This window comes from Pararge aegeria, chromosome 20, assembly GCF_905163445.1.
Source record: "Pararge aegeria chromosome 20, ilParAegt1.1, whole genome shotgun sequence".
Taxonomy (NCBI): Eukaryota; Metazoa; Arthropoda; class Insecta; order Lepidoptera; family Nymphalidae; genus Pararge; species Pararge aegeria.
The window spans coordinates 10,415,003-10,439,113 of record NC_053199.1 but is presented as its reverse complement, the minus strand read 5'-3'; the positions used below and the strand labels follow the sequence as shown (position 1 = coordinate 10,439,113).

Sequence of the window (24,111 nt, the reverse complement as noted above, 5' to 3'; positions counted from 1 at the left end):
AGCTGACGTTAGCATATGCTAATGCGGGCTTTCATACCCCTACGAGATAAACCTTACGCGACCGCAAGATTTATCAACCATGCTTTCAGAATTTATTTTGTCTAAGCTTTGAAATTCAAATTGCATTGGCTTTTAGAATGTTGCTTTTCGAACTTATTTAAGGTATATACGTAAGCTCTGAGGACGAATTGGTTTTCTGTGTAAGGAAGAAAAACTGGTACTACAAAGAAGCTTATAGCATCGAAAACAGTACGGAAAGATTAGATGCAGAAAAAGACTTCTTCTTCAGCTATAATTTCGTTTTTCTCCAGTTATACATGCCTAATTTTCTGTTATGGTTCTTTGTATAGCATGATTGATTCCGGATTCCGAGGTCCTGGCTTCGATGCCCGGATGGTGTATAAATTCAATACATTAGATTTTCTTTCAACAAATACGCTAAGATTATTTTTACTACCCTCCAAGATTTGGTTGATGCTGTTGCAAGATGGCAGCGGGCTAATCTGTAGTAGGTATGGCAGTTATATGAATCCCTTATCCCTAATTGGTTTCTACGTGACATGTTATCGCAACACTGAATCGTAATTTGTCTTTGTCGGAAGTCTGGTATCTAGCCATGGCCAAAGCTACCACCACAACAGAGAAAAATCAGAATATATAATTCTTAAAATTGCCCCTTTTATGTGTAACCTTACAGTTTTTATTTTTTTATTCATGCACTTAATTTGTACCCCACAAACGGAAAAAAGGGACACAACAATAGGAAAATTAAAAAGTGGGATACAATAAGCGGCCTTATCGCTTAGTAGCGATCTCTTCCAGGCAACCTTATAATTTTGAAAACCAAGAAACCGATTGGTGGGGTGTATTGGCATTACATTGCTAAGCATTGCGATAAAAAATTAAGTTTTGTAAAGCTACTAGTTTGCTACTAAAAATACAAAAAGAGAATAAATCCCATTAGACCAGACCAGACCGGAGGAAAATCTGAAATTATAATTCCCCGAATTACCCTTGCTGGAGCCTTTTGCAGACCATAGCGCTCATCGGGCTAAAAAATGAAGATTTATGAAGCTTGCAGATGTTTCCTACATAAAAATGCAAACAGCGAGCAAATTTGACATAGTCGTACGAGGCAGCTTGTTAAAATATAAATTAAACAAAACGCCAGTAAAGTATTTAATTATAACTGTTCTGTAGTGGGTATCTCAACGTTACTGAAAGTTAGAGGATACTGTGTACAGTTAGGACGTTGTTAATTACAAAAGTTTTCAGAGAAATAGAGTTTAAAGCGAAATCACAGTCGTAGTTAACGCGAAACTTTATGATAACTGTAATGCGGCGTTTAATTTAGTGACCGTTTCACATTGTTCTAGAAGTAACTCTGAGTTATACTAGAAGTATGTATACAGTTGGTATTACAACCAAAATCATTTCGTGTAAAGTTGGTTGTCAAGACAAATGGTGCTGTTAAAACGTTGTTTGTGTTAGAGCTAGAGTAGGTACAGCCTGATTCTGAGGTGATCTCTGTGTGTGTGCTGTGCATATAGCCCTTAGTTCTAGCTCAAAATGCTCTTGATTGTACCATTATTATCATCATCATCATCATAACAACCCATTATTGGTTGATAAGGCAAACCTATTGATGAGGGGTTAAGGCCGTGGACTCCACAGACCTTTGAAAATATTATGGAGAACTCGCAGGCATGCAGGTTTCCTCACGTCACGTGTTATCCTTAACCGTTGAAGCAATTGGTATTTTAATTGCTTGAAAAGCACATAATTTAGCTGAATGAGAGATGAGTGCTGGGATTCGAATTCGGCCTCCCGAAAGTGAAGTCGAAATCCTACACACTGGGCTCTGACCGCTTCCGCCATGCTTATACAGTAAACAATTCTACATATATGACCCTTACTTTACAAACGGAACATATTTAATGATGACTATCATTTTTGACAACCTTCCTTGCGCAGTGGCAAGCGCTGTGATCTATAGTCATAGTTTTTTTTTTTTTTTTTTAAAGAATTTAGAGTCACTACGCTGCTCAGATGCGGGTTGTCGGATTACAAAAGTGTTGTAACAACTAGCAGTGCTGTAACAAAAGTGTTGTAACAACAGAGAGCATTCACCTTGAGTAGGTTTCGTAACAAATTAATAATAATCAACCCCTTATAGATATACTTATATCAGGTAGGCCTACAATAGGCATTTATAAAGCGTACATATGCCTTTCCATTATTGAGAAGTGATGAGAGTTTAAAGATATAGATGGAAGATATAAAAAATGTATTTACCTCTCGTTTATAATGCACCTGATTATAATTCCACAACGCGGTCATTAATGAATTATTTAAAATGCGGTCACAATTAAATTTGAAAAACCGCAGCAGAACTCAGAAGTAATGGTTGGATAAATGAAAACAAGCGAACGGTTGTTTCGTTTATGAAACATTTCTATTTAATATCATTTGGAGTTAGTCTTAACTAGATTCTTTTTTAGGTCAGCGTAGAATATTTCATTTGCCGCGGAATCAAAATATTTTTCCAGGATAAAAATCGGTAAATTATGGGTCAATACAGAACATGGTCAAGATGTGTTAAAAATTTCAATAAAATCCGCATATAAGTGCATTAAGCTGCTCTGTGTAACTTAAAAATGTATAATAAATGTATAATAATTTTATTAGGTCCTCTAACCAATGATGCCAAAATGATTAAATATGCATTTTTACCAAAATATTTATATGTCTGTTTCGTCTTAAATAGTTTCATGAAAGACACATCAAAAATTATTTGATTTCGCGTCGATCAAAAAAGTTGTCTGTGTTTTATACTGAGGGAGCTGGATTTTCACGCATTGAAAACCACATCCTTGGATCCCTCTGTCCAACAAGTCTATGCTCTAAAACCCCTTTCTCGTATAAGAGAGGAGGCCTGTGTCTTGTAGTGAGACGTTAATAGGCTGACGATAACAGTCATGAGATACTTTGAACCTACTTAAAACGCTTTAGAACTGGGGAATCTTGGAAACAATTTTTTTTTGTTACAATAACAGTCTCATTAAATTAATTACGATCGCGGTGCCCTGTAGCCTGTAATCCGATGGCGCCCTAAGGGCTTAAGTAACCGCAAAAGCCTCAGGATAATGAACTTAAGTCAAGGTCGAGAAGTTTAAACAGCCCCGGCTACTGCCAGCTACATAAACTCTTGAGATCAATTTTCCGGGTAACTTCACTTTATAACCAGTATATATAAACTTGGTTAGAAATAGCAAATCTCGTAAACTACAGTGTTTATAAAAACACACTGTAATGTCAGAGTGACCTAATGCTCTTTGTTTTAAAGTTATAAAAAATAAGCGTGGAATAGCGTCAAAATATATATATAATTACGGTTTGCATATCTGTTTAAGGTGCTTTACTAAGCTGACGTTATATATATTTTTTAATTTTTTTAATTTATGTAGTCCAGAGTACTTTTCCTGTATTTTACCGTGGTTTACATCATGATGCAACAGTGTAGGTACAACAAGTAGTTACCTAGTAAGTAGGTTTCCTTCTTTCAGCCTTAACCTGTAAGGCTAAAAGAAAAAGATTAGGAGGTACTTTATATTAAAATACTAAAATAACATTTTAAAAACTTCAAACAGGTTACCTATTCTTTTGTAGTTAGGATTATTGTAATTTTGTAAAAATTCTTGTAACTTTAATAAAAAATTTGAGAATATTAAAATGATAGCAAAACGAAGGCAAGGCATGCCTAGGTATGGATATGAAGACACTGCTACATCATTTTACATCAGCACAGAGCGTGCTGAAGCAAGACTACTGACCTGTTATCGAAAAAAAAAAACAAAAATAATGTAAAATGTTTTACTAACTATAATTAGTTATTACATATGTTATATGTTGTATTATATTTATGTTATCACAGTGATAACCTGCGCAGTTTAACATAAATGATCCCTAAACATTAGTCATAAATAAATAAAAATTATTACTAACATAAGACGACACAGACGATTGTAATAGCAGACTTGGGCCCCTGATCTTATACAAAGGGTATTGCAGATATAAATCTGCCGCAAAACAGCGATTTGCGAAATTGTTATTGTTATTGCGATCCCAATTGGCTCGACAAACAGTGATGTAATCGCACTTTAAAGATAATTGCACTAAGTTGTTTCGCTATTGAGACTGATTGTTTTGCTGTGAGATCAAAACCTTCTCAGCAATTACTACAAACGTTCGTTGGAACCCTTATAAATTGGTCATTCTTCATAATTGGCTCATCAATTTATGTCTATTCAACGAAATTTACACAGAATTACTGAATATCGTTTCTATTTAACCCTTTTTAAAATTACATCATCAAAATCATGGTTCATCAAAATAAAAATGATAGCATATTTTTTTTGTGTTATGGCATCATTACAGTGAAAACATTATGGTAAATATTCCTGTAAAGGGATGTTTTAAAGGCTAGCTGCTCTCCACGTTTTCAAGAGTCGTAACGTAATGTTTTAATTATAATATTTATATCTCTTATTTATGCCAGTCAAGTTCAAAACGTGCGATCAAGCGCCGCAAAATAAATACAAACTTTATTATTTTTATTTTTCATTAACTCTAAAATTATGCATCCCTGTAATAGATTTTTTTCTATTATTTATAAATTCATATTATAAACGATTTCTCAACGGCCCTCGATTTTTTAAGTTTTGGTTCCGAGCAAAATTTCTATAGCTTATAAAAAACAAAACTGACACTTATTGATTTTGGAAATATACTATACATATTTGTATTGATGCTAGGTGTTTAGTAATACAAGTTATATGCGTGGTCGCTTTGTTGAAAATAAAATGAAATGGCGGTCAGAAGGTAAGCCAGGATCCATATTAAAACATTCAGTTCCCCTTTAAATCATTATTCGAGATACAGTATACGGGAATAGGCCTCCTTTGTTTAGGTATCAAGAGACTCCTTGAAACAGTCAATACACTTTATACCGCTATGAGTCTATGACAACAATACACAAGCCTCTGAAACGTCATTCTAACGAGGCGAAGGTCCCTTCTCCATAACAACGCGCCCCCGTACCTCCTAAGGGCTTCCCGCATATTAACTACCTCCGGAGAAAATATACGCCATAAGCCTCCCACACGTGTTACATAGATATAAATTTTATGAGCTAACCTTTGGGGTTAGTGATAGTAAACGCCAACGTCTCATAATACGGCCTAACAACTACTTAAACAAAGTGTGCCTAGATTGTAGGAATAGCTTTCCGATTGAATAAGTTTTACTTCAAGTTGCCAACCGGTTGTCTTCATACTAAAGGAATTTTACAGCGACATATGTTACAGATCTATTCTGTGTACGTATACTCTTTGGTGTACGACCACAGGTTATTAAATGGCAGAAAAGTATCGGGGGAGCACTGTTATTATAGTAGCGTGTAGTTCGATTATTTATTATTTAGTTTTATAAAAATCCAGCTACGATCTTTTTTTTCTACTACAGTTAGGCCTTTGACGCCAAGAGTACCTAGTGATAATTATGATAATTCATCATGTAGTCTAAGACGGAAGCGGGCTAACCTGTTGGGATTATGGCAGTTATACTCGTATAAAACCAAAATCCTTGAACGGTTTCAGAACGCTACATTGCTTGGCGGCACGTCTTTGCCGGCACGGCTAAACCATCCTACCAGATAAGGGAATAATTCCCCAATCGTTCTCGTTGGGGTTCGTACTCGGACATCCCACTTATAAGACCCTTCATCTCAACGCTAGACGGATGTTTATAATAAACTTTTTGGCCTGACGATATCCAACGAATCACAAAAACCTCTAGAAGCCGACGTCACAACGTCTGTGGAATATGGAAATTCTTATCGGTTGATATGATGATGGTTATAAAAATACTGATGTAAAAAAATCTTCTTTACTTCCTATACTTTTTTTTGACGCCTTACTTCTTTTTTACTTGGATCCAGCGGCTTCCTGCGACTTGTTTAATGACATTTGTCCACTTCATTGGATGTCTATCAACACATTTGCCTGTGCGAGGTCGCCATTCCAGCACCTTGGGACTCCAATATACAACGGTTCTCCAAGCTATGTGCCCTACCCATTGGCATTTCAGCTTCACTACTCGTTGAGCTATGTCGGTAAATCTATTTATTTTAAGAATCTCTTCATTCCTGACTGCATTCATCCATCCATCACTCCGAGAAAAGATCTCTCCATCGCCCGCTGAGTGTCTCTGAGCTTTCTTACGAGAGCCATAGTTAGTAACCACGTTTGGATATAAGTCATAACCAAATTCAAATTCAAAATTTATTTATTCATGTAGGCCTGTCACAGGCACTTATGAAGCGTTCATACATATATGTTTACATAAATGTAAGGGGATGGTGACAACTTCGGTAGCCAACTTAAACCTAAAGCTACGGGGATTCCAAACGCGCCCTGGTCTAAGGAGAGCCCACAACAAACTTAGCCGGGTAATTTTTTTTTATTATATACGGTTAATTTTTTTTATTATCACTATCTCACAGTAAATTAAAATTAAGCTATGAAGTTAGAGCAATTCACACCCAAGCTTTCTTATTGTTTAAGTAATCCTTAACATTATAATAGTACTTTTCTGTACTCCTCTGTACCGGCAACACGCTTACATAATTTTATTTATATCTTGCCCCGTGAGCTAGCACGCATGGGTCCCCAAGCGATAAAGAGTCCCGTCCTTCGCTATGAGTATATGCCAGTGCGAGGTTTCTCTTTGAATGATGTTTACGGGCCTTGAACATATCGCGCCTGCTTTGAAGCGATAAATAATGTTATATGTAACATACTCGAGCGAGAGGGTTTCTTTACATTATTAAATCAGGTATAGGGGTGAAATATATTAAACTATCTGTTGCCCGTGACTTTGTTTTTATTTTTTTTCGCGTTTAAAAAAACCATTGGACCGATGAAACTAAATCATATATAATGCATAAGATGTCAGCTACGAAAGTATATTTTTAGATTCTAACCCTAAAAGGGTAAAATCGGTGCTAGCAGTTAGTATGAAAGCCCTTTGTTTCCGAAGTTTTGAACACAAAACCTTGCATTTAGGTCAATCATTAGAAATGTAAACTACGTAAGTATATCAACCTGTTCGAATACTATCCTTAATGGAACTGTGTTACCGTCTGCCCAGCGTGAAGATTATGGGCAAACCCTCCTCCTTGGATAGACCTTTAGCCCAGCAGTGGACTAAAGGCCTATCGCAGCATTTATTTTTTATTGATTATCGAAGCGATATAATTTATTGAATAGCAATAGCAATTTAGTGATGTTGCCAGCACGAACAATGGCCTACGGGCTTTAAAGAGCCGTTTCAACATTATTTTTCCGATTTTATTATACTCAACAAATTGTTAAAAGTTGGCAACTAGCCAAATGTTCTTGCACTCTATCAAAATAAAATCTCGTTTATAGCTAAAATTAAGTTTTTTATTTATTTATTGTTTTTTATACATATATTTTGATAAAGTACTTTCGTTTCTTTATATAATTTACGAAGCACTTCGCAGCACGCAACGTCTGGCTAATTTATAGGCCAGACAAATGGCATAGCTTGTTATATATGCAAGAACTTACAACCATGGGAGGTAGTACCTTTTTGTTTATAGTTTATAGATTTTTTAGGACAGATTTCTCAAGGTCCCGGAATAGCGACCTCGTACAGGTCAACGTAGGATGACAGGTGACATCTAACGAGGGGCAAGAAGCCGCTATACCCAAGCGACACAAGACCGTGGTATTTAGAACTGCCCACAAAATACCTATGTCAAGCAGTGGATGTACATTGGTTGACTTGATGAATCGATGTTGGGTAAGAAAGAAAGCAAGCATGCATTTGAGAACTATATACACATTTTTAGTACAAAAACAAAAGCAACTTAGAATAATAAACGCGTGTGTGGTTCCGCAATGTCCTACATTAAGCATTTACTACGTCTGTGGGGTTACTCCACAGACGTAGTAAAGGCGTTGTAAATTGTTAAGGAGGAAAAAACACTAGGGTCTTAAAAAACTTAATATAACGTCGGTTATTATACAGAGCTTATCGATTCCTAAATATATTCAAGATATTTAGACCCAGGTGTATGGATCGTGGTCACGACGGGACTATCGTGGTATGTACTCGTTGAACTGTATTTAACAAATGTTGATTTACCACGAAAATCTTAGTTTAAAATCAGAGCTTATCACGCTGACATTTAAAGGGTGATGACAGTTGTAGTGTGACAAAACACTACATAAGTATTCTGTCTTTATGCTACGTTTATTTGTATAGAGTCCCTAAAGAATATCCGAAGACGCCCTTACTTTTTATATAATTGAAAAACAAAATACAAGGGGCGCTAAGACAGCGAAAAATATCTTCGAGGGTTCGCACTCGTATTTTCTTAAAATTTATGTATCTCAAGAGAGAATGGAAACCCGAGAGGCACTTAAAAAAAGAGCGGTGGGGCATGCAGTTCGGACTCTATGAATAATTAACTTGGGAGGCTGTTGCAATCGGATATAACGGAGGTTTGGTAGATCGGTTTTCTGTTTAAATATTTTGTTTTACCTTTTTTCGGGAATAGGTGATATGTGGGCTATTTTTGGGATCTTACTATCGGGGTTTAGAGGGTTTAAGAGCATTCGCCACGCTGCTCTAATGCTGGTTTTTGAACTTATTGATTCATAGACTAGTGTCTTAATATTTCTCATACTTATTTTTTCAATTATTTTTGTTATTATTTTAGAGACAGTCTTTATACCTTCAAGTGGGATTTAATGGGATTTCAACGTGACATGTGAAGAGCAGACCAAAATTCTGTTCACATTATTTTTTACGCTTAACAAGGTTTCAGATTCGATTCCAGGGTCTACGTTAAAAATGCGGTATGTATTTAAGTATGGGTGTATTATAAATGCGACGTAATCTAAAAAAGATCAAACTACCTCATTGATATAGTGTTTGTCTACGGATCTGAGTTCGAATTCCTGGTCAGGCCTCTAGGTCTTGAATTTTATCATCTATAAATTTTCAGTACCAGCCCAGAGTTAGGAAACGGGTGCTGTCAACTCCCTTGCCTTGGAGAGCACGTAAGACCGCCGGCCCCGGCTGTTATCCCTATTATGTTATAGTATGTTATAGTATGTTATAGCCCGTTTACACTGGGTATTGGAGCAATATGACCATTGCTTTAATTCCCCCTTTATTGACGAGGGTTATACCCATCAGAAGGCCATCAATAGCTTGAAGATGATGAAAGAATCCAGTAAATTCATCGACTAATTTTACAGTTTTGCGAACACGCAGCCATTTTGCTGTGTTGTTACGTCCCTACCGTATACCACTTTCACTGCACTTTCCCACGATTATCGTACGAGGCGACTAAGGAAATATAACGGAGAACGAGTAGCAGGGTCCTCTATATCATCTATTAAATTCAAATTCAAAACTACTTTATTCATGTAGGCCTATCACAGGCACTCATGAAGCATTCATACATATAATACATTATTGTAAGGGGATGGTGATAACTTCGTTCGCCAACTTAAACCTAAAGCTACGAGGGTTCTAAACGCGCCCTGGTCTAAGAGCCCACAACAAACATAGCCGGGTAACTCTTTTTTTTGTTATTACCATCTCACAGTAAATTTATTTATTGCGATCACCAACCCGTGTGCCCAGCCTAAGCTTTAATTGAGAGGTCATTGAATTTGACATACAGCAGGGCTAGCACAGGCAGGTGATAAAAATTATATCTCCCGATTATATATCCCTTGACAGACGATATAATTAACGTGTCCACCTTTTAAAGCACGTGAACATGGAGTAGCAGAAGTTTACCCCCGTTTATTATTACACATATATTATGATAAACGACTAAGTAACCGGGAGGTATCTTTGCATCGTTCGAGTCCATGTATGACTGGAGTGTATCAATAATGCAGTCGTATTTACATCGAAATACCCACCGATTCCATCTCATGAACATTGGTTATTAATCAACTGTTTAATTATTTACCCACTTTATAAAATTACTGTAACAATTATTTAGATATTATTTCCACTTGTGCGCCAGCTCTGAGAGTTGATAAAGCTGAGAAGAAATTTTTCCCGGGGAGATTTTCTCCTGCCTCATCTCCTTCTCATGCTACGTGCTGACCTAAATCTATAAAGGTGACTTCTTCTTTTTCGTTACTGTCTTGACTGACTGATTGTGGTCGTCATCTGGGTGTTGTGGGTCGCTTTACAACCCGTCGCCACTCTTCCCTAACGGTTAAAACGGTTATAAATGTTTATATAAATACATATATATTTAAACTTGTTCTACATACGATAATAGTGATAGTGCGCATCCGGGCGTAACAAAATTGTTTGCCAAAAAGATAGCCACGGGCACAATGCGGTGAAACTATGCATTTCGGAAGCTACCGGTGAAGTTTAATATCGCGGCGGACTTAAAATTCAGTACTAAATTAACTTCGTTTACACTAGGTTCAGCGTTTTCGTTTGGCTTAATTTAGCTGCGAGCTCTGTTTCATATGAAACTATATTCCACGGTGCTGCGGTCCTAATATTTAATTATGTTATTATGCATAGCTCTTACTCGTGTAATATTGAACGGCCGATTGGCGCAGTGGACAGCGACCCTGCTTTCTGAGTCCAAGGCCGTGGGTTCGATTCCCACAATTGGGCAATATTTGTGTGATGAACATGAATGTTTTTCAGTGTCTGGGTAATTATCTATATATTATAAGAATTATTCATCAGTTATCTTATTACCTATAACACAAGCTACGCTTATTTTGAAACTAGGTGGCGATATGTTTATTGTCGTAGTATATGTATTTATTTATTTAATATATCAATTTTACATATTAAATTACTTTATTTTAATTAGCATTTTTAAGTAACAACTTTATAATATGATGCATAACCAAAAATTCAGAACAGGCGTGATTGGAAACTGAAACTTTCGGCAGTTACCCGAGGGCTGCGGGAAATAACGGATTTTGCTAGTGTATCTTTCGTTTCTACTTCTGCATATAACCTACTTACTACAATCATGATTATGCTACAATCACTTATAACTAAACTAATCAAACAAGTCATTAGTTTAAAATATATATGGTGAAAATATTCATTATTTAACAAGCGGTTGCCCGCGACTTAGTCTGCGTTTGATTTTTTTTTTTGAAGTCGCATTAAATTTAGCTGTAGATATAAAAAAACTTAAAGTATATATCGTGTATAGTATCGCTAAGCCTTAAATGTGGGGTTTGCTGCTGTCCGCTAAGGAGTTCTGTCCTCTATTTCCAACCACAGTTTAGGCAAAATTAAACACATATCTACCTATCTATCTATCATACCTCTATAGTACAAAAATAATTATTTAAATCGGTTATAATTTATCGGAGTTATGGTGTAAAATCGTCAAACACTCATCCCCTCTCCCAAAGGATCCGAGCTTAATGTCGGGATAAAAAGTATCCTATATATTACTTCTAACACTTCCAAGAATATGTGTACAAAGTTTCATGAGGATCGGGGATTATTTTTGTACTATAAATGTTAATGTAAGTTTGTTTGTTACGCGAATATAATAAGCGTGACAAACAAACTTACATTAACATTTATATTATTAGTAGGGATTCAATAGGTTGTTTCTTTCATTCAATACGTAGAAACTAGATAGCCCTGTAAAAGTAATAATTTTGTTTACAGATATTCGAAAACCACTACCACTTCCATCACAACGCGGTAGCGAAGCGGTCATTGTCACCGGCCAACGAGCATCACGGTCGGCTGGAGGTAGACGAGCGCGTGAAATGGGCGAAACAGCAGAAAGTCCTGTCCAGAAAGAAGCGGGATTTTCAGACGATACCCGACAGTACCAGTACAGGCAAGAATTTAATACACTCTTCCATAAGATAATATCAACAAGCATAAGGTCATTTGATCATACGACGTGTTCTTACCTTGTGTAACTCTATTTTTTCTAAGTTATGGGCTCCTTAAATGTAATTTGTTTCAACGGTGAAGGAGTACATTGTGAGGAAACCTGCATGCCTGTGAGCCTAAAGATAAAGAAATAAAGTTCTTAAAGGCGTTTGAAGCCCACCAATCCGCAATTGACCAGCGTTGTAGACTTCGGCTTAAACTTGATGTGATCTAGAACGAAGTTCCCCGACTTTTTATCGTATTACAATTTTTTTATCGGCAACCGCCTGTGTCTAGACGATTTGAAGTATGTGTTGTTAGCTTATTAACGTACTATTGCTGGGCACCGGTCTCCTTATAGATGAGATTTTAGAGAGACAGAACAAGAAGACATTACAGCTCAACAACCCACGTTGGAATAGCGGGGTGGGCAGTGGGGTGCATACAAGGTATGCACAGGGTATTCAGTTGATATAAAGTAGAGAAAATCCTCAGTACAGGTTATAAAAACTTAAGGGTAGGTTATTTATATCTCGTACAATACCTACCCTTACGTTTTTAATGAATCTGGTGCTGCAGATTTCCTCCTTTTTATATCATCTGCATACCCTGTGCATACCCTGTATCCACCCCACTGCCCACCCCGCTATTCCAACGTGGGTTGGTCAGCTGTAATGTCTTAATCATAATAGCTAGTTACTTGGAACCTACGACTTTTAGTATTTCAGTCCGCCACTTATATTGTCAATTACTGAGGTTATTTACATAAATTAAATTTCAACAATGACCAATTTTAAAGTAGACATAACAAGCGTGTACCTACTATGCGTATTATTTAAATTTTGTCAATATTTCTCTGACGGCGGGTAGGTAGAATCTGTCCGTGACAGCTCAATTTGACGACCCGCACCACCACAGTACTGTCATGAGCACGTTTCATGTCGGGTTGGAAAATCGACAAAACTCGTATAATTGCCATGTTGTACCCGTTATATCACTAAAATTATTATCAATCGATGGATGTCTTATACTGGACCATGAGCAGCGAAAGAAAAAAATCATACAAGTGTGTTTACTGCTCAAAAATGATTGTTAAAGAAACCATAGCCTCGGTGAAGTGTGCCCCGCATGCGTTTAGTTCACTACTGACGAATCAATGCTGACGGTTTTACTGCCGGCGAATCACGGATGGTTCCGTGCTGCATGACGTACAGTAGAACCAATCATGTATTTTGCGATTCATTTCGTGGTGCCTGCACTCGTAGACTAATTGGAATCCATTTCGAAATATGACAATTTGTTAGAAAGGGCGACTTCCATTTTTTTTCGTCCGCTGACTGTAGGTATGCTGTACAGGTATCTAAATTCGACTGTCATGTCGGTTCTAGTAGTAGTAAAGTTATATGTGATTTTGCCTAGCAACATTGCTGTTTGGTTGTTATTGTACAGGCGCATGAAGCTTAACCCACCTCAGATTGATGGACAAAGGGCGATACTTTATAGGACGTGCTCTATGTATGCCCAGCGAATAGGACGTGCTCCATGTATGCCCAGCGAAGTGTTGCGCTTTTTATACACGGTTGTTTTCCTTACCAATACTTACCATTATTACTTTCATTACTTACCATCTGGTGGGCCATGTGCTTAGTTAACTTAACAAAATGGAGGTACTATTTATGTCCAGTAAGAACCTGAATAGGTTAAAACAATATAACAAGCTAATCATTAGATTTTACACTCAAACTTTCGCGGTAGCTGTGCGCTGACATATTTTCATTTCCTTTTACCATATGTGATTTATTTTAATTTTGTTATTTGTTTTAGCTGCAACGAAATCATCGGAGGCGCCCTCAATGAAGAGGGAAACCGGCTCGAAACGCGAGCTGCACTCCAGAGTGAAAGGGAGACCCCGTTCCGCCGATTCCAAGTTCCAATTAAACGATCCCAAGTGGCCGCATATGTGGTACCTGGTACGTTGCTGTCCCATTTCTTTTTTGTAGAACTAATAACGTAGCGCGTCACTTCGACTGAGTAAACTAATGACGTGTAGGTACTTTATGTACGCGAAAGTTGCATTATGAAAAAAGAGACAGATTGTTAATCTGTCTCTTTTTTCATAATGCAACTCAATCAATCAATTAAAAATACTTTATTACAGACAAGAACAAAACAGAAATAAATAGAAAAGAACAAAGGTACAAGTAATTTAAATTTGTGTAACAAAGGCGGCCTTAACACTTAGGCCTTATCATATAGTAATTCATAAAGAATAATAATTAATAAAGAAAATTTCTCGCATTTAAAATATTAACAGTGTTTTGGGTCTGACTTATTGATGCCAAAACTTATAAACTGGTATTGGCAGTAGAGCACTGAAGTGACAGGTTTTATAAAGCCATCCCCATGGTGATATTTTCGCATGGTTTAGTCCTGGATGGCTATCCAGGACTAACCAACAGGATCGCACACCAACTGAGATGTCTGGGATTTCGTGCTAGTTTGCTTGCAGCCAAAATGCATAAAGCGGTGTTTCTGGACTCAGCTATCCGCTTTCATTTCTCAGCACACGCTAAGTAATGAGTATGGGCCAAATTTTCCTCCTTTACATGATTGCAATTTTCTTTAAGGATCTCCAATTTTTTTGGATATAAATTATAGCCTATGTTAATTCTTGAGAAATTCTTGAAATCGGTCCCGTATTTTTCGGAGCGTATTCGATACAAACAAATAAACAAAACAATCTTTCTATATTATATGGTAATATGAAGTAAATATAGATAACTTCAAGAAACAACGTAATTATTTTGTGGTCTCATGTATTTTAAGAGTAGGTAAGTGTAGTAATTAGTTTATATCGATGCTATGAGCTATATATACATACTTGTATTTGTCTATTTTGTTACGTTAAGGACAAACTAACAAACATATTTTCACATTAAAATATTAGTATGAAAGTAGGTATTCGGATTTAGGTAGTGCGGTATTTTTAATAGGATTAGATACTGCACGATGGTTCACCTTTTGCTTGTTAGAAATTTGCTCTAAAGGAAATTGAGCAAGCTAGACGACGCGCGTCGACCCATTTTATATGTCCCATCTGGTAAATTAAATTCTCTAGTCGACTTACACTCCTCTAGTCTATATCTTTACATAGATTAAATGGAAATGTCTGTTTGTAATGTCAAAATAACAGCCTTTTACTAGGTGCATTTTTGACTTACATAATATAATCTTATCTACACACTTGAGATTATATGTTGAGAAATTACGAGAAAATATAGGTAACACCTTTATTTTCTCGTAATTTAGAATTAGGTATAATATTGAATAGGTTTCATAAAAAACCGATGTATACAAAGTATGCAGTATTGCGCTGTAGCAACTAGGAAGGCACCTAGACATTTTCCCATTTTACACCGACTTTAAAATTTTGTAGGAAACATTTATTTATTTCCGAAGTAGGTTTTTTAGAAAACCCCAACCTTCGAAATTTAATCTTCAAGGGGTATCTAACTTCGAAATGAAATAGCCAGGCTAAAACTCCAGTTCAAATATTTAGATTACAAATTCTTAGTATTCTCCCAGCTAATAATTAATAAATTATTTATTCACCTATAAGATCACTACGGTTATATAAATATTATATATTATATTATATTATATTTTTATTGTGCACCAAACTCTAAATTAAAACTGTATTGACAAGCTACGCAAGGACAAGTAAATTAAAAAGGACAGAATAGCGATGTACTCAGCATTGCACATAGTTCATAATTAATAATTCACCAGAAGTTAGGCCGGCTAATCTTCAGTTTATTTTCACACCCACCTTTATAATGCTAATAACAAAAACCATTTCTTTCTAATATATAAGAATCAATTTCAATTCAAAGTCAAAGTAAAAAATATCTTTATTTAATGGAAGCCCATAGCCCTTATAATCAAAAAAAGCGTACATGGTAGTTAGATGATAACAATATTAGTAAACTTAAAACTAAAGCTACGAGGTTTCCCTGGTCCTTGGTCTCAGGCTCCCTGGTCTAAGAAGCCTAAAACAAACTTCGCCAGGTGCTCTTTTTTGTTATTAGAGCAATATTTCACACCCAAGTTTTTTTTATCAGTATACTGATTTAACAAAGAAATAAAGTAAATAAACAAAAAAAAAACATTTAATGCCCACTTATATGCAACTTTTGTCCATGAACACAATTGAGCCAATCCATATTTACTTATTCGTTTTTAGCGGTTGTATGACCAGTGTTCTACTATGAGGAAAAAAAAATTAGGAGCACTAAATACCCGTAATGAGTAAGAGCGCGGTATCACTGTTCCTATTATTGACTCTGACGAAACAAAATAATTGGATATTAAACCTAGTTCGCTTAGATTTTTCAAAAGTACTGAAAAATGATGTCTCATACAGGACTGAAGTGTTTCGACAATGCAGTCGTATTTATATTTAAATAACTACCAATGAAAATACACAATGTCATGAACATTGCCTGTAAATCAAATATAATTTTAATTAAATCTTGAAGACAATGTAATAATTAAATAAGAATTATCCGCACATTTAATAAGATATCTGGGACATATCAAGTTATAGTTGTCAAAAGTTTAAATATTTACCCAATTTATAATAGTAACACTAAGTTAATGAAATGTTTCATTTTGTATTTTTCACTAATGTTGGTTTTCACTAACGATGAACAATGCAATGCCTACATCAGTAACGCCTAATCTAAGGAGACTCATTCAAAGACGATCTAACGCATGCCTAGGAAAGGCGTCAACCGTTCACCAATAGTTATCAACTAAGAGATGTTGAAACGTTTTATTTCTATAGATATCGCCTAAATCATTAGGTTTTCATTTTAGGTGAAAACGGGCATAAAGCATAAATAAAACAATTTTACAGTATGAGTGCTGTCATTAAAAACGGTAGAAAAATCACCTTTTAAATAATAGAGAAAATTACTAACTAACTAGATTAAATAATTTTCCTCATTCAAAAGGTTTTGTATGAAGTAATAGCAAATTTTCCGCCTTATTATATTTTGATGCCAACATGATTCGCCCTTTAACTTGTGACAGCGTTTAATTACATGTCTTTGAAACGTGTCTAAATAATGTTTCATACATTTTATGTTGGCATATTATTATAATATATGGACAAATTTATATTTTCCGCGGCTATTTTTGCGTATTATAGCAGCGCTTTCACTAATCACACCTGATGGTAAGTGGTAATGCAGAGGCAGACGCTTGCTTAGAACATGTCTATGGATTTCTTAATGTGAATGAACTCATAATATAAGAAGCGCGAAAAACTGAAGCCCGAATGGTATTCCAGATCAAGTAGTTGTACACCTATCACAAACGAAATAGCAGGGTTAATTCAAACAGCAACGTAAGTAATTCTACAGAGAATTTACTTTATGGGCTGGTTACTTGAACTACTTGATATTTAATAAAAATGTATTCTATCATAATAAAGGAATTTATCTAAAATTTCTTTATTATGATGAAACGTTAATAAAAATGTCCATTCTAAAATGGCTTATCGGAGTTTCTCGAACTATAACATAAATTTACTAAGGTCTTGGAATATTTTCTAATAATAATTCAAAGAAATTTTTTTATCATGAAAACTACACTAAAGTTTATTGCGAAATGAGATACTTTCGTATACCTATATAAAATTAAGTAGCAAAGTACCAAAGTTGGCAAACACCATCATTGATAACACGTGACGTCGTATAGCGTCGCCGATATAAAATAAGTATTGAATATTAAAATATCACTATATTTTTTTAATTAAAAGCAACAAACACACACACATGTCAAAAAGTTAGAGGTCTAGTTTAGATAGAGATAGAGAGAAATACATTAATTAATTATTTCTCATGATTTATAGGTTATGAAACATTTTTGTTTCATATTGATATCAATCTATTTAGCCCAGACGTTATAATACAAAATATATATCATGACATCCATTAACGAAATTAAAACGCTACCTTTATGGCAGCTCGTATGAAACCTCGATATTCATGGTCCCTCAATGATGAGGAAATATTTTAAATTCAATTTTATCAGGGGTAAATGAGGTGAATATCAGCTAAAATATATATTCCTACATTATTGTAGGGAGAGAACTAGTAATTTTCATTGTAAACAAAAGCACGTGTCGTTGCTTATTTTGATAATATATCTATATATATAAAAATGTTAATTACGCATCAAGGATTGTTTTAACCTATTAAAGCTTGGGTCTATAAAAGCTTGGGTCTATAAAAGCTTGGGTGTAAATTATTGCTCTAACCAGGTTGCTCTTATAATAATTTAAAATCATATTGTGAGATGGTGATAACAAAAAAAAAACCCGGCTAAGTTTGTTGTGTGCTTCTTCTTAGACCAGGACGCGTTTGGAACCCTCGTAGCTTTAGTTTTAAGTTTACGAATGTGGTTATCGCCATCATCTCACTACCGTGTAATTCTTATGTACGCATAAAAAGTGCCACCTATGGGCCTACTTGAATAAAGATATTTTTGACTTTGACTTTGACTTTATTTTTCTCAACCATTCAATCACAATGTGCCACAGCGAAGTAGAAGAAGAAGGGTACAGCTAGTAAATAATAATTATAATTAAAAAAATGTTTAGATTCGGTTTTTAGAACGATAATGATTATTAACTATGTTGCTTGTTCCCACAGAACCGAGGTGGTGGTTTAGATATGAACGTGATCCCGGCGTGGCGGGAAGGAGTCACAGGCAGAGGCGTGGTGGTCACGATCCTGGACGATGGCCTCGAGACCGACCATCCCGATTTGGTTGCAAATTATGTAAGTCGACTTTACTTACAAACTATTCTCGGATCATTTATGGCAACAGCGTTCCTAAGATTAAAATATTATTTAATTTAAAAGTTAGAAATATACTCGTACTTCATGATACAAAGCGGATAGGAAATATACTATACTTGATATTTCTTTTTTTTTATTGTAATAATGGAAGGACCAATTTAATGATAGTAAGCCAAAAACTATGGCCAAAAACAGTGTTGAGGCATAGGTGTTTACCCTCATATGCCTGTTATTGTTATGCTATTACACATTAAAATAAAACATACTTTTTTTTCATGGAAGTAACTTAAATAAATAAATATACTACGACAATACACACGCCATCTAGCACCAAAGTAATGAATATTTTTATGAATAGTTAATATACATAAAATACTTATAATATACATATAAATACCCAGACACTGAAAAAACATTAATGTTCATCACACAAACATTTTCGAGTTGTGGGAATCGAACCCACGGCCTTGGACTCAGAAAGCAGAGTCGCTGCCCACTGCGCCAATCGGCCGTCAAAAATACATACATAATAATCTTAAAACTTAGACTAAACATTGCCGGAAAAGTACAGTTAATTTACAATAGCAATAAGTGGTGGAAAAGAAAAGATGATTAATTAAAAACAGCAAGAAAGAAAAAGATATAGTTGAATATAAAGATATATGAAAAGTATATTATAGCGAGAGAGGTTGTAATAAGTTAGTTTGATAACGAAGTCGCAAAGATTAGTTGAAAAACGCACTAGTACAGATTCACCTCATCTGCTCTTAGAGCCTTGCAAATAAACGTGGCATAATATCGAAAGCGGTGTTAGCGTAGTGGTTAAGGCTTCGGTTTTCCTTTCGTGGAGACCGAATTCGAGCCCCGGCACGCAACACTAACTTTTCGGAGGAAATTTTTAATTCCGCTTTCTTGCAGTGGCGTGCACAGGGTTCTTGCCCTAGGTATGCATAAAGATGGAAGATGGGATAAAATCGAAAATCCTTCCTCTTTATGTGTTACGTACAGCAGATGTAAGGTAGGCAGTGCTTTTGTGCTTGTATGAAGTGGACGCCACTGCTTGCTTGAAACGGTGAAGGAAAACACCGTGAGGAAACCCGCATGCCCGGGAGTTCTCCATAACGGTCTCAAGGGCGTGTTAAGTCTACCAATCCACTTGACCAGCGTGAAAGACTATGGCCTGAGTCCTTCTCGGTCTGAAAGGAGACCCGTGCCCTGTATTGCGCCAGTAATTGGGTTGGTGACAAATGCCGGAAGAGTTATGCAGTGTTTTGTCATAATTGAACAGATAGCACCTTTCAAATGTCAGTACCTCCGTGTTAAAGCATTGCCTGACTATTTCCACGTTATGAATCCCTACTAATATTAGAAATGTCAATGTAAGTTTGTTTGTTACGCTTTCACAAAAAAACTACTAAACCGATCATAATTAAACTTGTTACATATATTTCTGAAGGTATTAAAATTAATATAGGATGCTTTTTATCCCGAAATTAAGCTCAGTTCTTTTGGGAGAGGGGTAGAAAGTGTTTGACGATTTTAGACCGTAACGCCGTCAAATGATAACCGAATTAAATAATTACTTTTGTACTTTAGAGCTTATAACGTCTGTTTAATTTAGCCCAAATTTCGTGTAGATCTGATGGATGTGATTGGAGATAGAGGACACAACTCCTCAGCGGACGGCAGCCAATCCGTCATTTAAGGCTTAGCTATCCTAAATACATAAAGTTCGTAGAATTAAACTTAAATTGAATACCACATGTCTTTTTGAAAAACAAAAACAAACGCAGACGAAGTTGCAGGCAGCAGCTAGCATACTATAAGTCTCTAAGATTAAATAGGTCACGAACAAAATGAAACTATGGGCGTGTAAACGAAGGTAATCACATTAATAAGATTCGTCCATTACCAGTTAATTAACCAATCACTTAGCAGTCAATCAGATATTATGCCAGCGTGGATACTAATAACGTAAGTGAACTTCCAATTAAGTATCCGTATAATAGGTTGAAAGCATGCCAGCGGGCATCTATGCGAGGAATGTACTGATCTATTATACAGCGTGAAATTCTCATGTTATACCGCGATGTTAGACCTGCCTGTGTTTACGAAACTAGCTACTATCAATAGCATATTACAGTCCACTGCTGGACTAAGGCAGTGGTCTGACCGCCAACGATGAACGACAAACGAGTAGAACTAGAAACTATACAACTACGCAAACGAGTTGGCAATCAACGAGATGCGAGTGCGTAGTTTCGATAGTTTTGTCGCCGGGCTATAAGCGACTGTGTAAGTGCGACGAGCGATTTCCATTTATTTGCTATCGCACTGTAATTCATCATGCGAGCGAGCATTGCTGAAAGAGTATCGCAGACAGAGAGCAACTTTTAATATATGCATCTCTTTCACGGAACACGAAAATGTACATTTATTGTGCGTTTCTTGAGAAAATCGCTGATAGTTAGTCGTTTCTCGCCGGCGGTCGGACCACTGCCTAAAGGCCACTCCCAATTGGAGGGTTTGCAAATACCACGCTGAGCAGGCGCGTTTGTGATCGCAGTAGATGTTTGAGCACATAGGACTGCCAGTCCTCCGTTATATTCACTTTTTTGCCTCGTACGACACCCGCAGGAAGAGTTGGGTTAGACAACTATATTCTGATATGCTGACGCCGCACTTATCTAGGTTTTATTGATCCTTTTTAAAACTTAGTCTAGCAGAAGGACTTCACACACTCAAAGAACTTTTGAGTTATGAAACTACATTACCAAAATGTTAATTTTGGTAATGTAGATCATTTGATGCAATACAGATTTATCTACTAGCAGTTATAAAACGCGTTTAGTCGTACAAAATCAGGAACTGTAGTTGCAGCCATAATGGATCTGTTAAAGTTACAGTAATTGAAAAGTAAAGCCTCAAACGACTTACAACGTCATTTTCGTTACAAACCATTCGAAGCCATTTCTAAAAATCGAACCGTTCAAAGTTTCTTACAACGTTATTTTCGTTACGAACCATTCGAAGCCATTTCTAAAAATCGAACCGTTCAAAGTTTCTTACAACGTCATTTTCGTAACGAACCAATTTGAAGCCATTTCTAAAAATCGAACCGTTCAAAGTTTTTAGTTGAATCATATCATATCATAATCATGATCATTATCCAATTTGGGAGAGAAGGCTCAGGAGCATAACCACAACGCTGCTCCAAAGCGGATTGACGAATGATACCGGAATGATACTGAAAATGTCTCAACAGAAAAGTCTACTACCCATCAAATTTATATTAAAACGTTTAATATCATCAAGTAGCAAACGGGACAGTTCGCTTAAAGTGCTTTCCCAGAAACGAATGGTACAGAAGATTATTTGGCCTATTTATTATTTAACTAGGTCAATGCAGTATTACCACGGCCACCCTGATAATTCAGGTCAAAATTGCTCAAAATAAGTCGTTGAGAAATTATGTTTTACGTTTCTGTCAACAAGTTTGCAGTACCAGCCCTGAAATTGGTTAAGCCGCAAATCTTCATTCCCGGTCATTTTGAGACGCAGTGGATCAGCGTGGCGGGGTACAAAAATGCCTTTATTTAAGCTGATGGCTTAAACACCCCGTACAAGTTGCTGCCCTGTGTCCATCAACGTGAGGAGTAAGTTAAGCTAGATGTTAAGCTTCATCGGGCTATAACTAAGTATAGCAGCGACCACGTTATTAGGGAACGCAGCATTGTTCCTTGGCGGCAGATATAAGTATGACGTGGACCCTGAACGAAATCTGTCACAAAAAACTCTAGAACTACTAGTGCCTAGCAGTCAATTATTTTCGTCCCATTTTCATTTGCTTGTTTATACCGCAGTTAGTTTATTATGTTCTTACTACCAGTATTACGATACTACTGGCAATATCATAATAATAACCCGTAGTAGGTAAGTTTCCTTAATAATCAGTAAAAGTGCATCAAACTTTCGTTATAATTAATTAAAGAATATAATATTATAGGGTCATGCTACAAAAACTGATTTTACGCTGAATCATTTCTATATTTTAAGTGATATCTTCTGCATTGAGCTCCATAATATACGTAGTTCTTTTTACAAACTGTTTTTGAACTAGAAATGCTTGTGTGTGTGTTTACAATAAAGCTTGCACCTGTATTAAAAACAAAAACAGTTATCGCCAACCATTAGCACTGAAATTTTAATTAAACATTGCAATTTCGGTTTCCAAAATAATGCATAATGTAATCTAATTGGACGTAATAATTATGTTTTATGCACCCATATTAATATTATGTCTATGAAATCGATTGATTCGCGTAGACGATATGAAAACGTGTTATTAATTAAAGTAAATAAATTTTAAACAGCTAACATAATTAAACCAAAAGAAGCCGACAATTTAAAGTAACTGTACACTGTAAGCTGCTGTACAGTTGTCAAAGGAGGTTGTTTGTACAAATCTTTCTTCGCTACCCAGTACTAGAGCGTACAATAAATAACCAGCCGTCCTTAGTCGGAAGTCGGGAGTGACATTCATGATCTTAGTCGCTGCAGCTGAATTGCAATTGGTGCAGACGTTGCAAAATACAGCTGTAACAGACTCGCAATGTCACTACCATGACATACGAGTATGTGGATGGTAGCAAGCAGATAGACGGTTTATCGATGACCTATTCGTTATGAAATGCCAAAACTCAGAACGTGGAAAATCGCGTTATTCATGGAACTCGGTTTTGAATCGGGTACAAAGGGTTTTGCAAACGGTTGAAAAACCAGAGGACTTACGCGAAAAATGCTTTTATTAAAACAAGAAAAGCGAAAAGAATGTTATCAAAACTTCTTTTTTTGAATGCTTTGAGCTGTACCAATTGAATGAAACGATACAAAGTGATATCGATGTGAATGGAAATATAACCTAAGGGCGATATTTATTTGAGCAGACTATATAATTCTCGTCACTTAAAATCCAATCACAGCCTGATAATAAATGCGTAAAAGTATTAATATTCAAGTCGATCGTCGTCGATCTACTATGCTACTTACGAGTACTTATGAAAATATTCGCGACTAAAGGAAAACTTTATTATTTATATAATTAATGAAATAATGATTAATGAATTACTCTATTAATAAATTATGTATATTTTATTTAATTTAAAATTGTCATAGTTTTATTGTTTAAATCTTTTCTTTAATCACACCATTTAATTTAACTACCTAATTAATGTGTAATAAA

At 35.9% G+C, this 24,111-nt stretch overlaps 1 protein-coding gene across 4 annotated transcripts in view; it reads left to right on the top strand.

The window, feature by feature from the left end:
• LOC120632698 (furin-like protease 1) overlaps positions 1 to 24,111 on the top strand; it is a 248,215-nt gene that overhangs the window by 172,664 nt on the left and 51,440 nt on the right. For all 4 annotated transcript variants that reach the window (XM_039902670.1, XM_039902669.1, XM_039902668.1 and 1 more), the window contains exons 3-5: positions 11,785 to 11,962; positions 13,825 to 13,970; positions 18,720 to 18,848. In XM_039902670.1, coding sequence (XP_039758604.1) covers positions 11,785 to 11,962; positions 13,825 to 13,970; positions 18,720 to 18,848 — 453 coding nt within the window. The remainder of the gene's footprint in view (positions 1 to 11,784; positions 11,963 to 13,824; positions 13,971 to 18,719; positions 18,849 to 24,111) is intronic.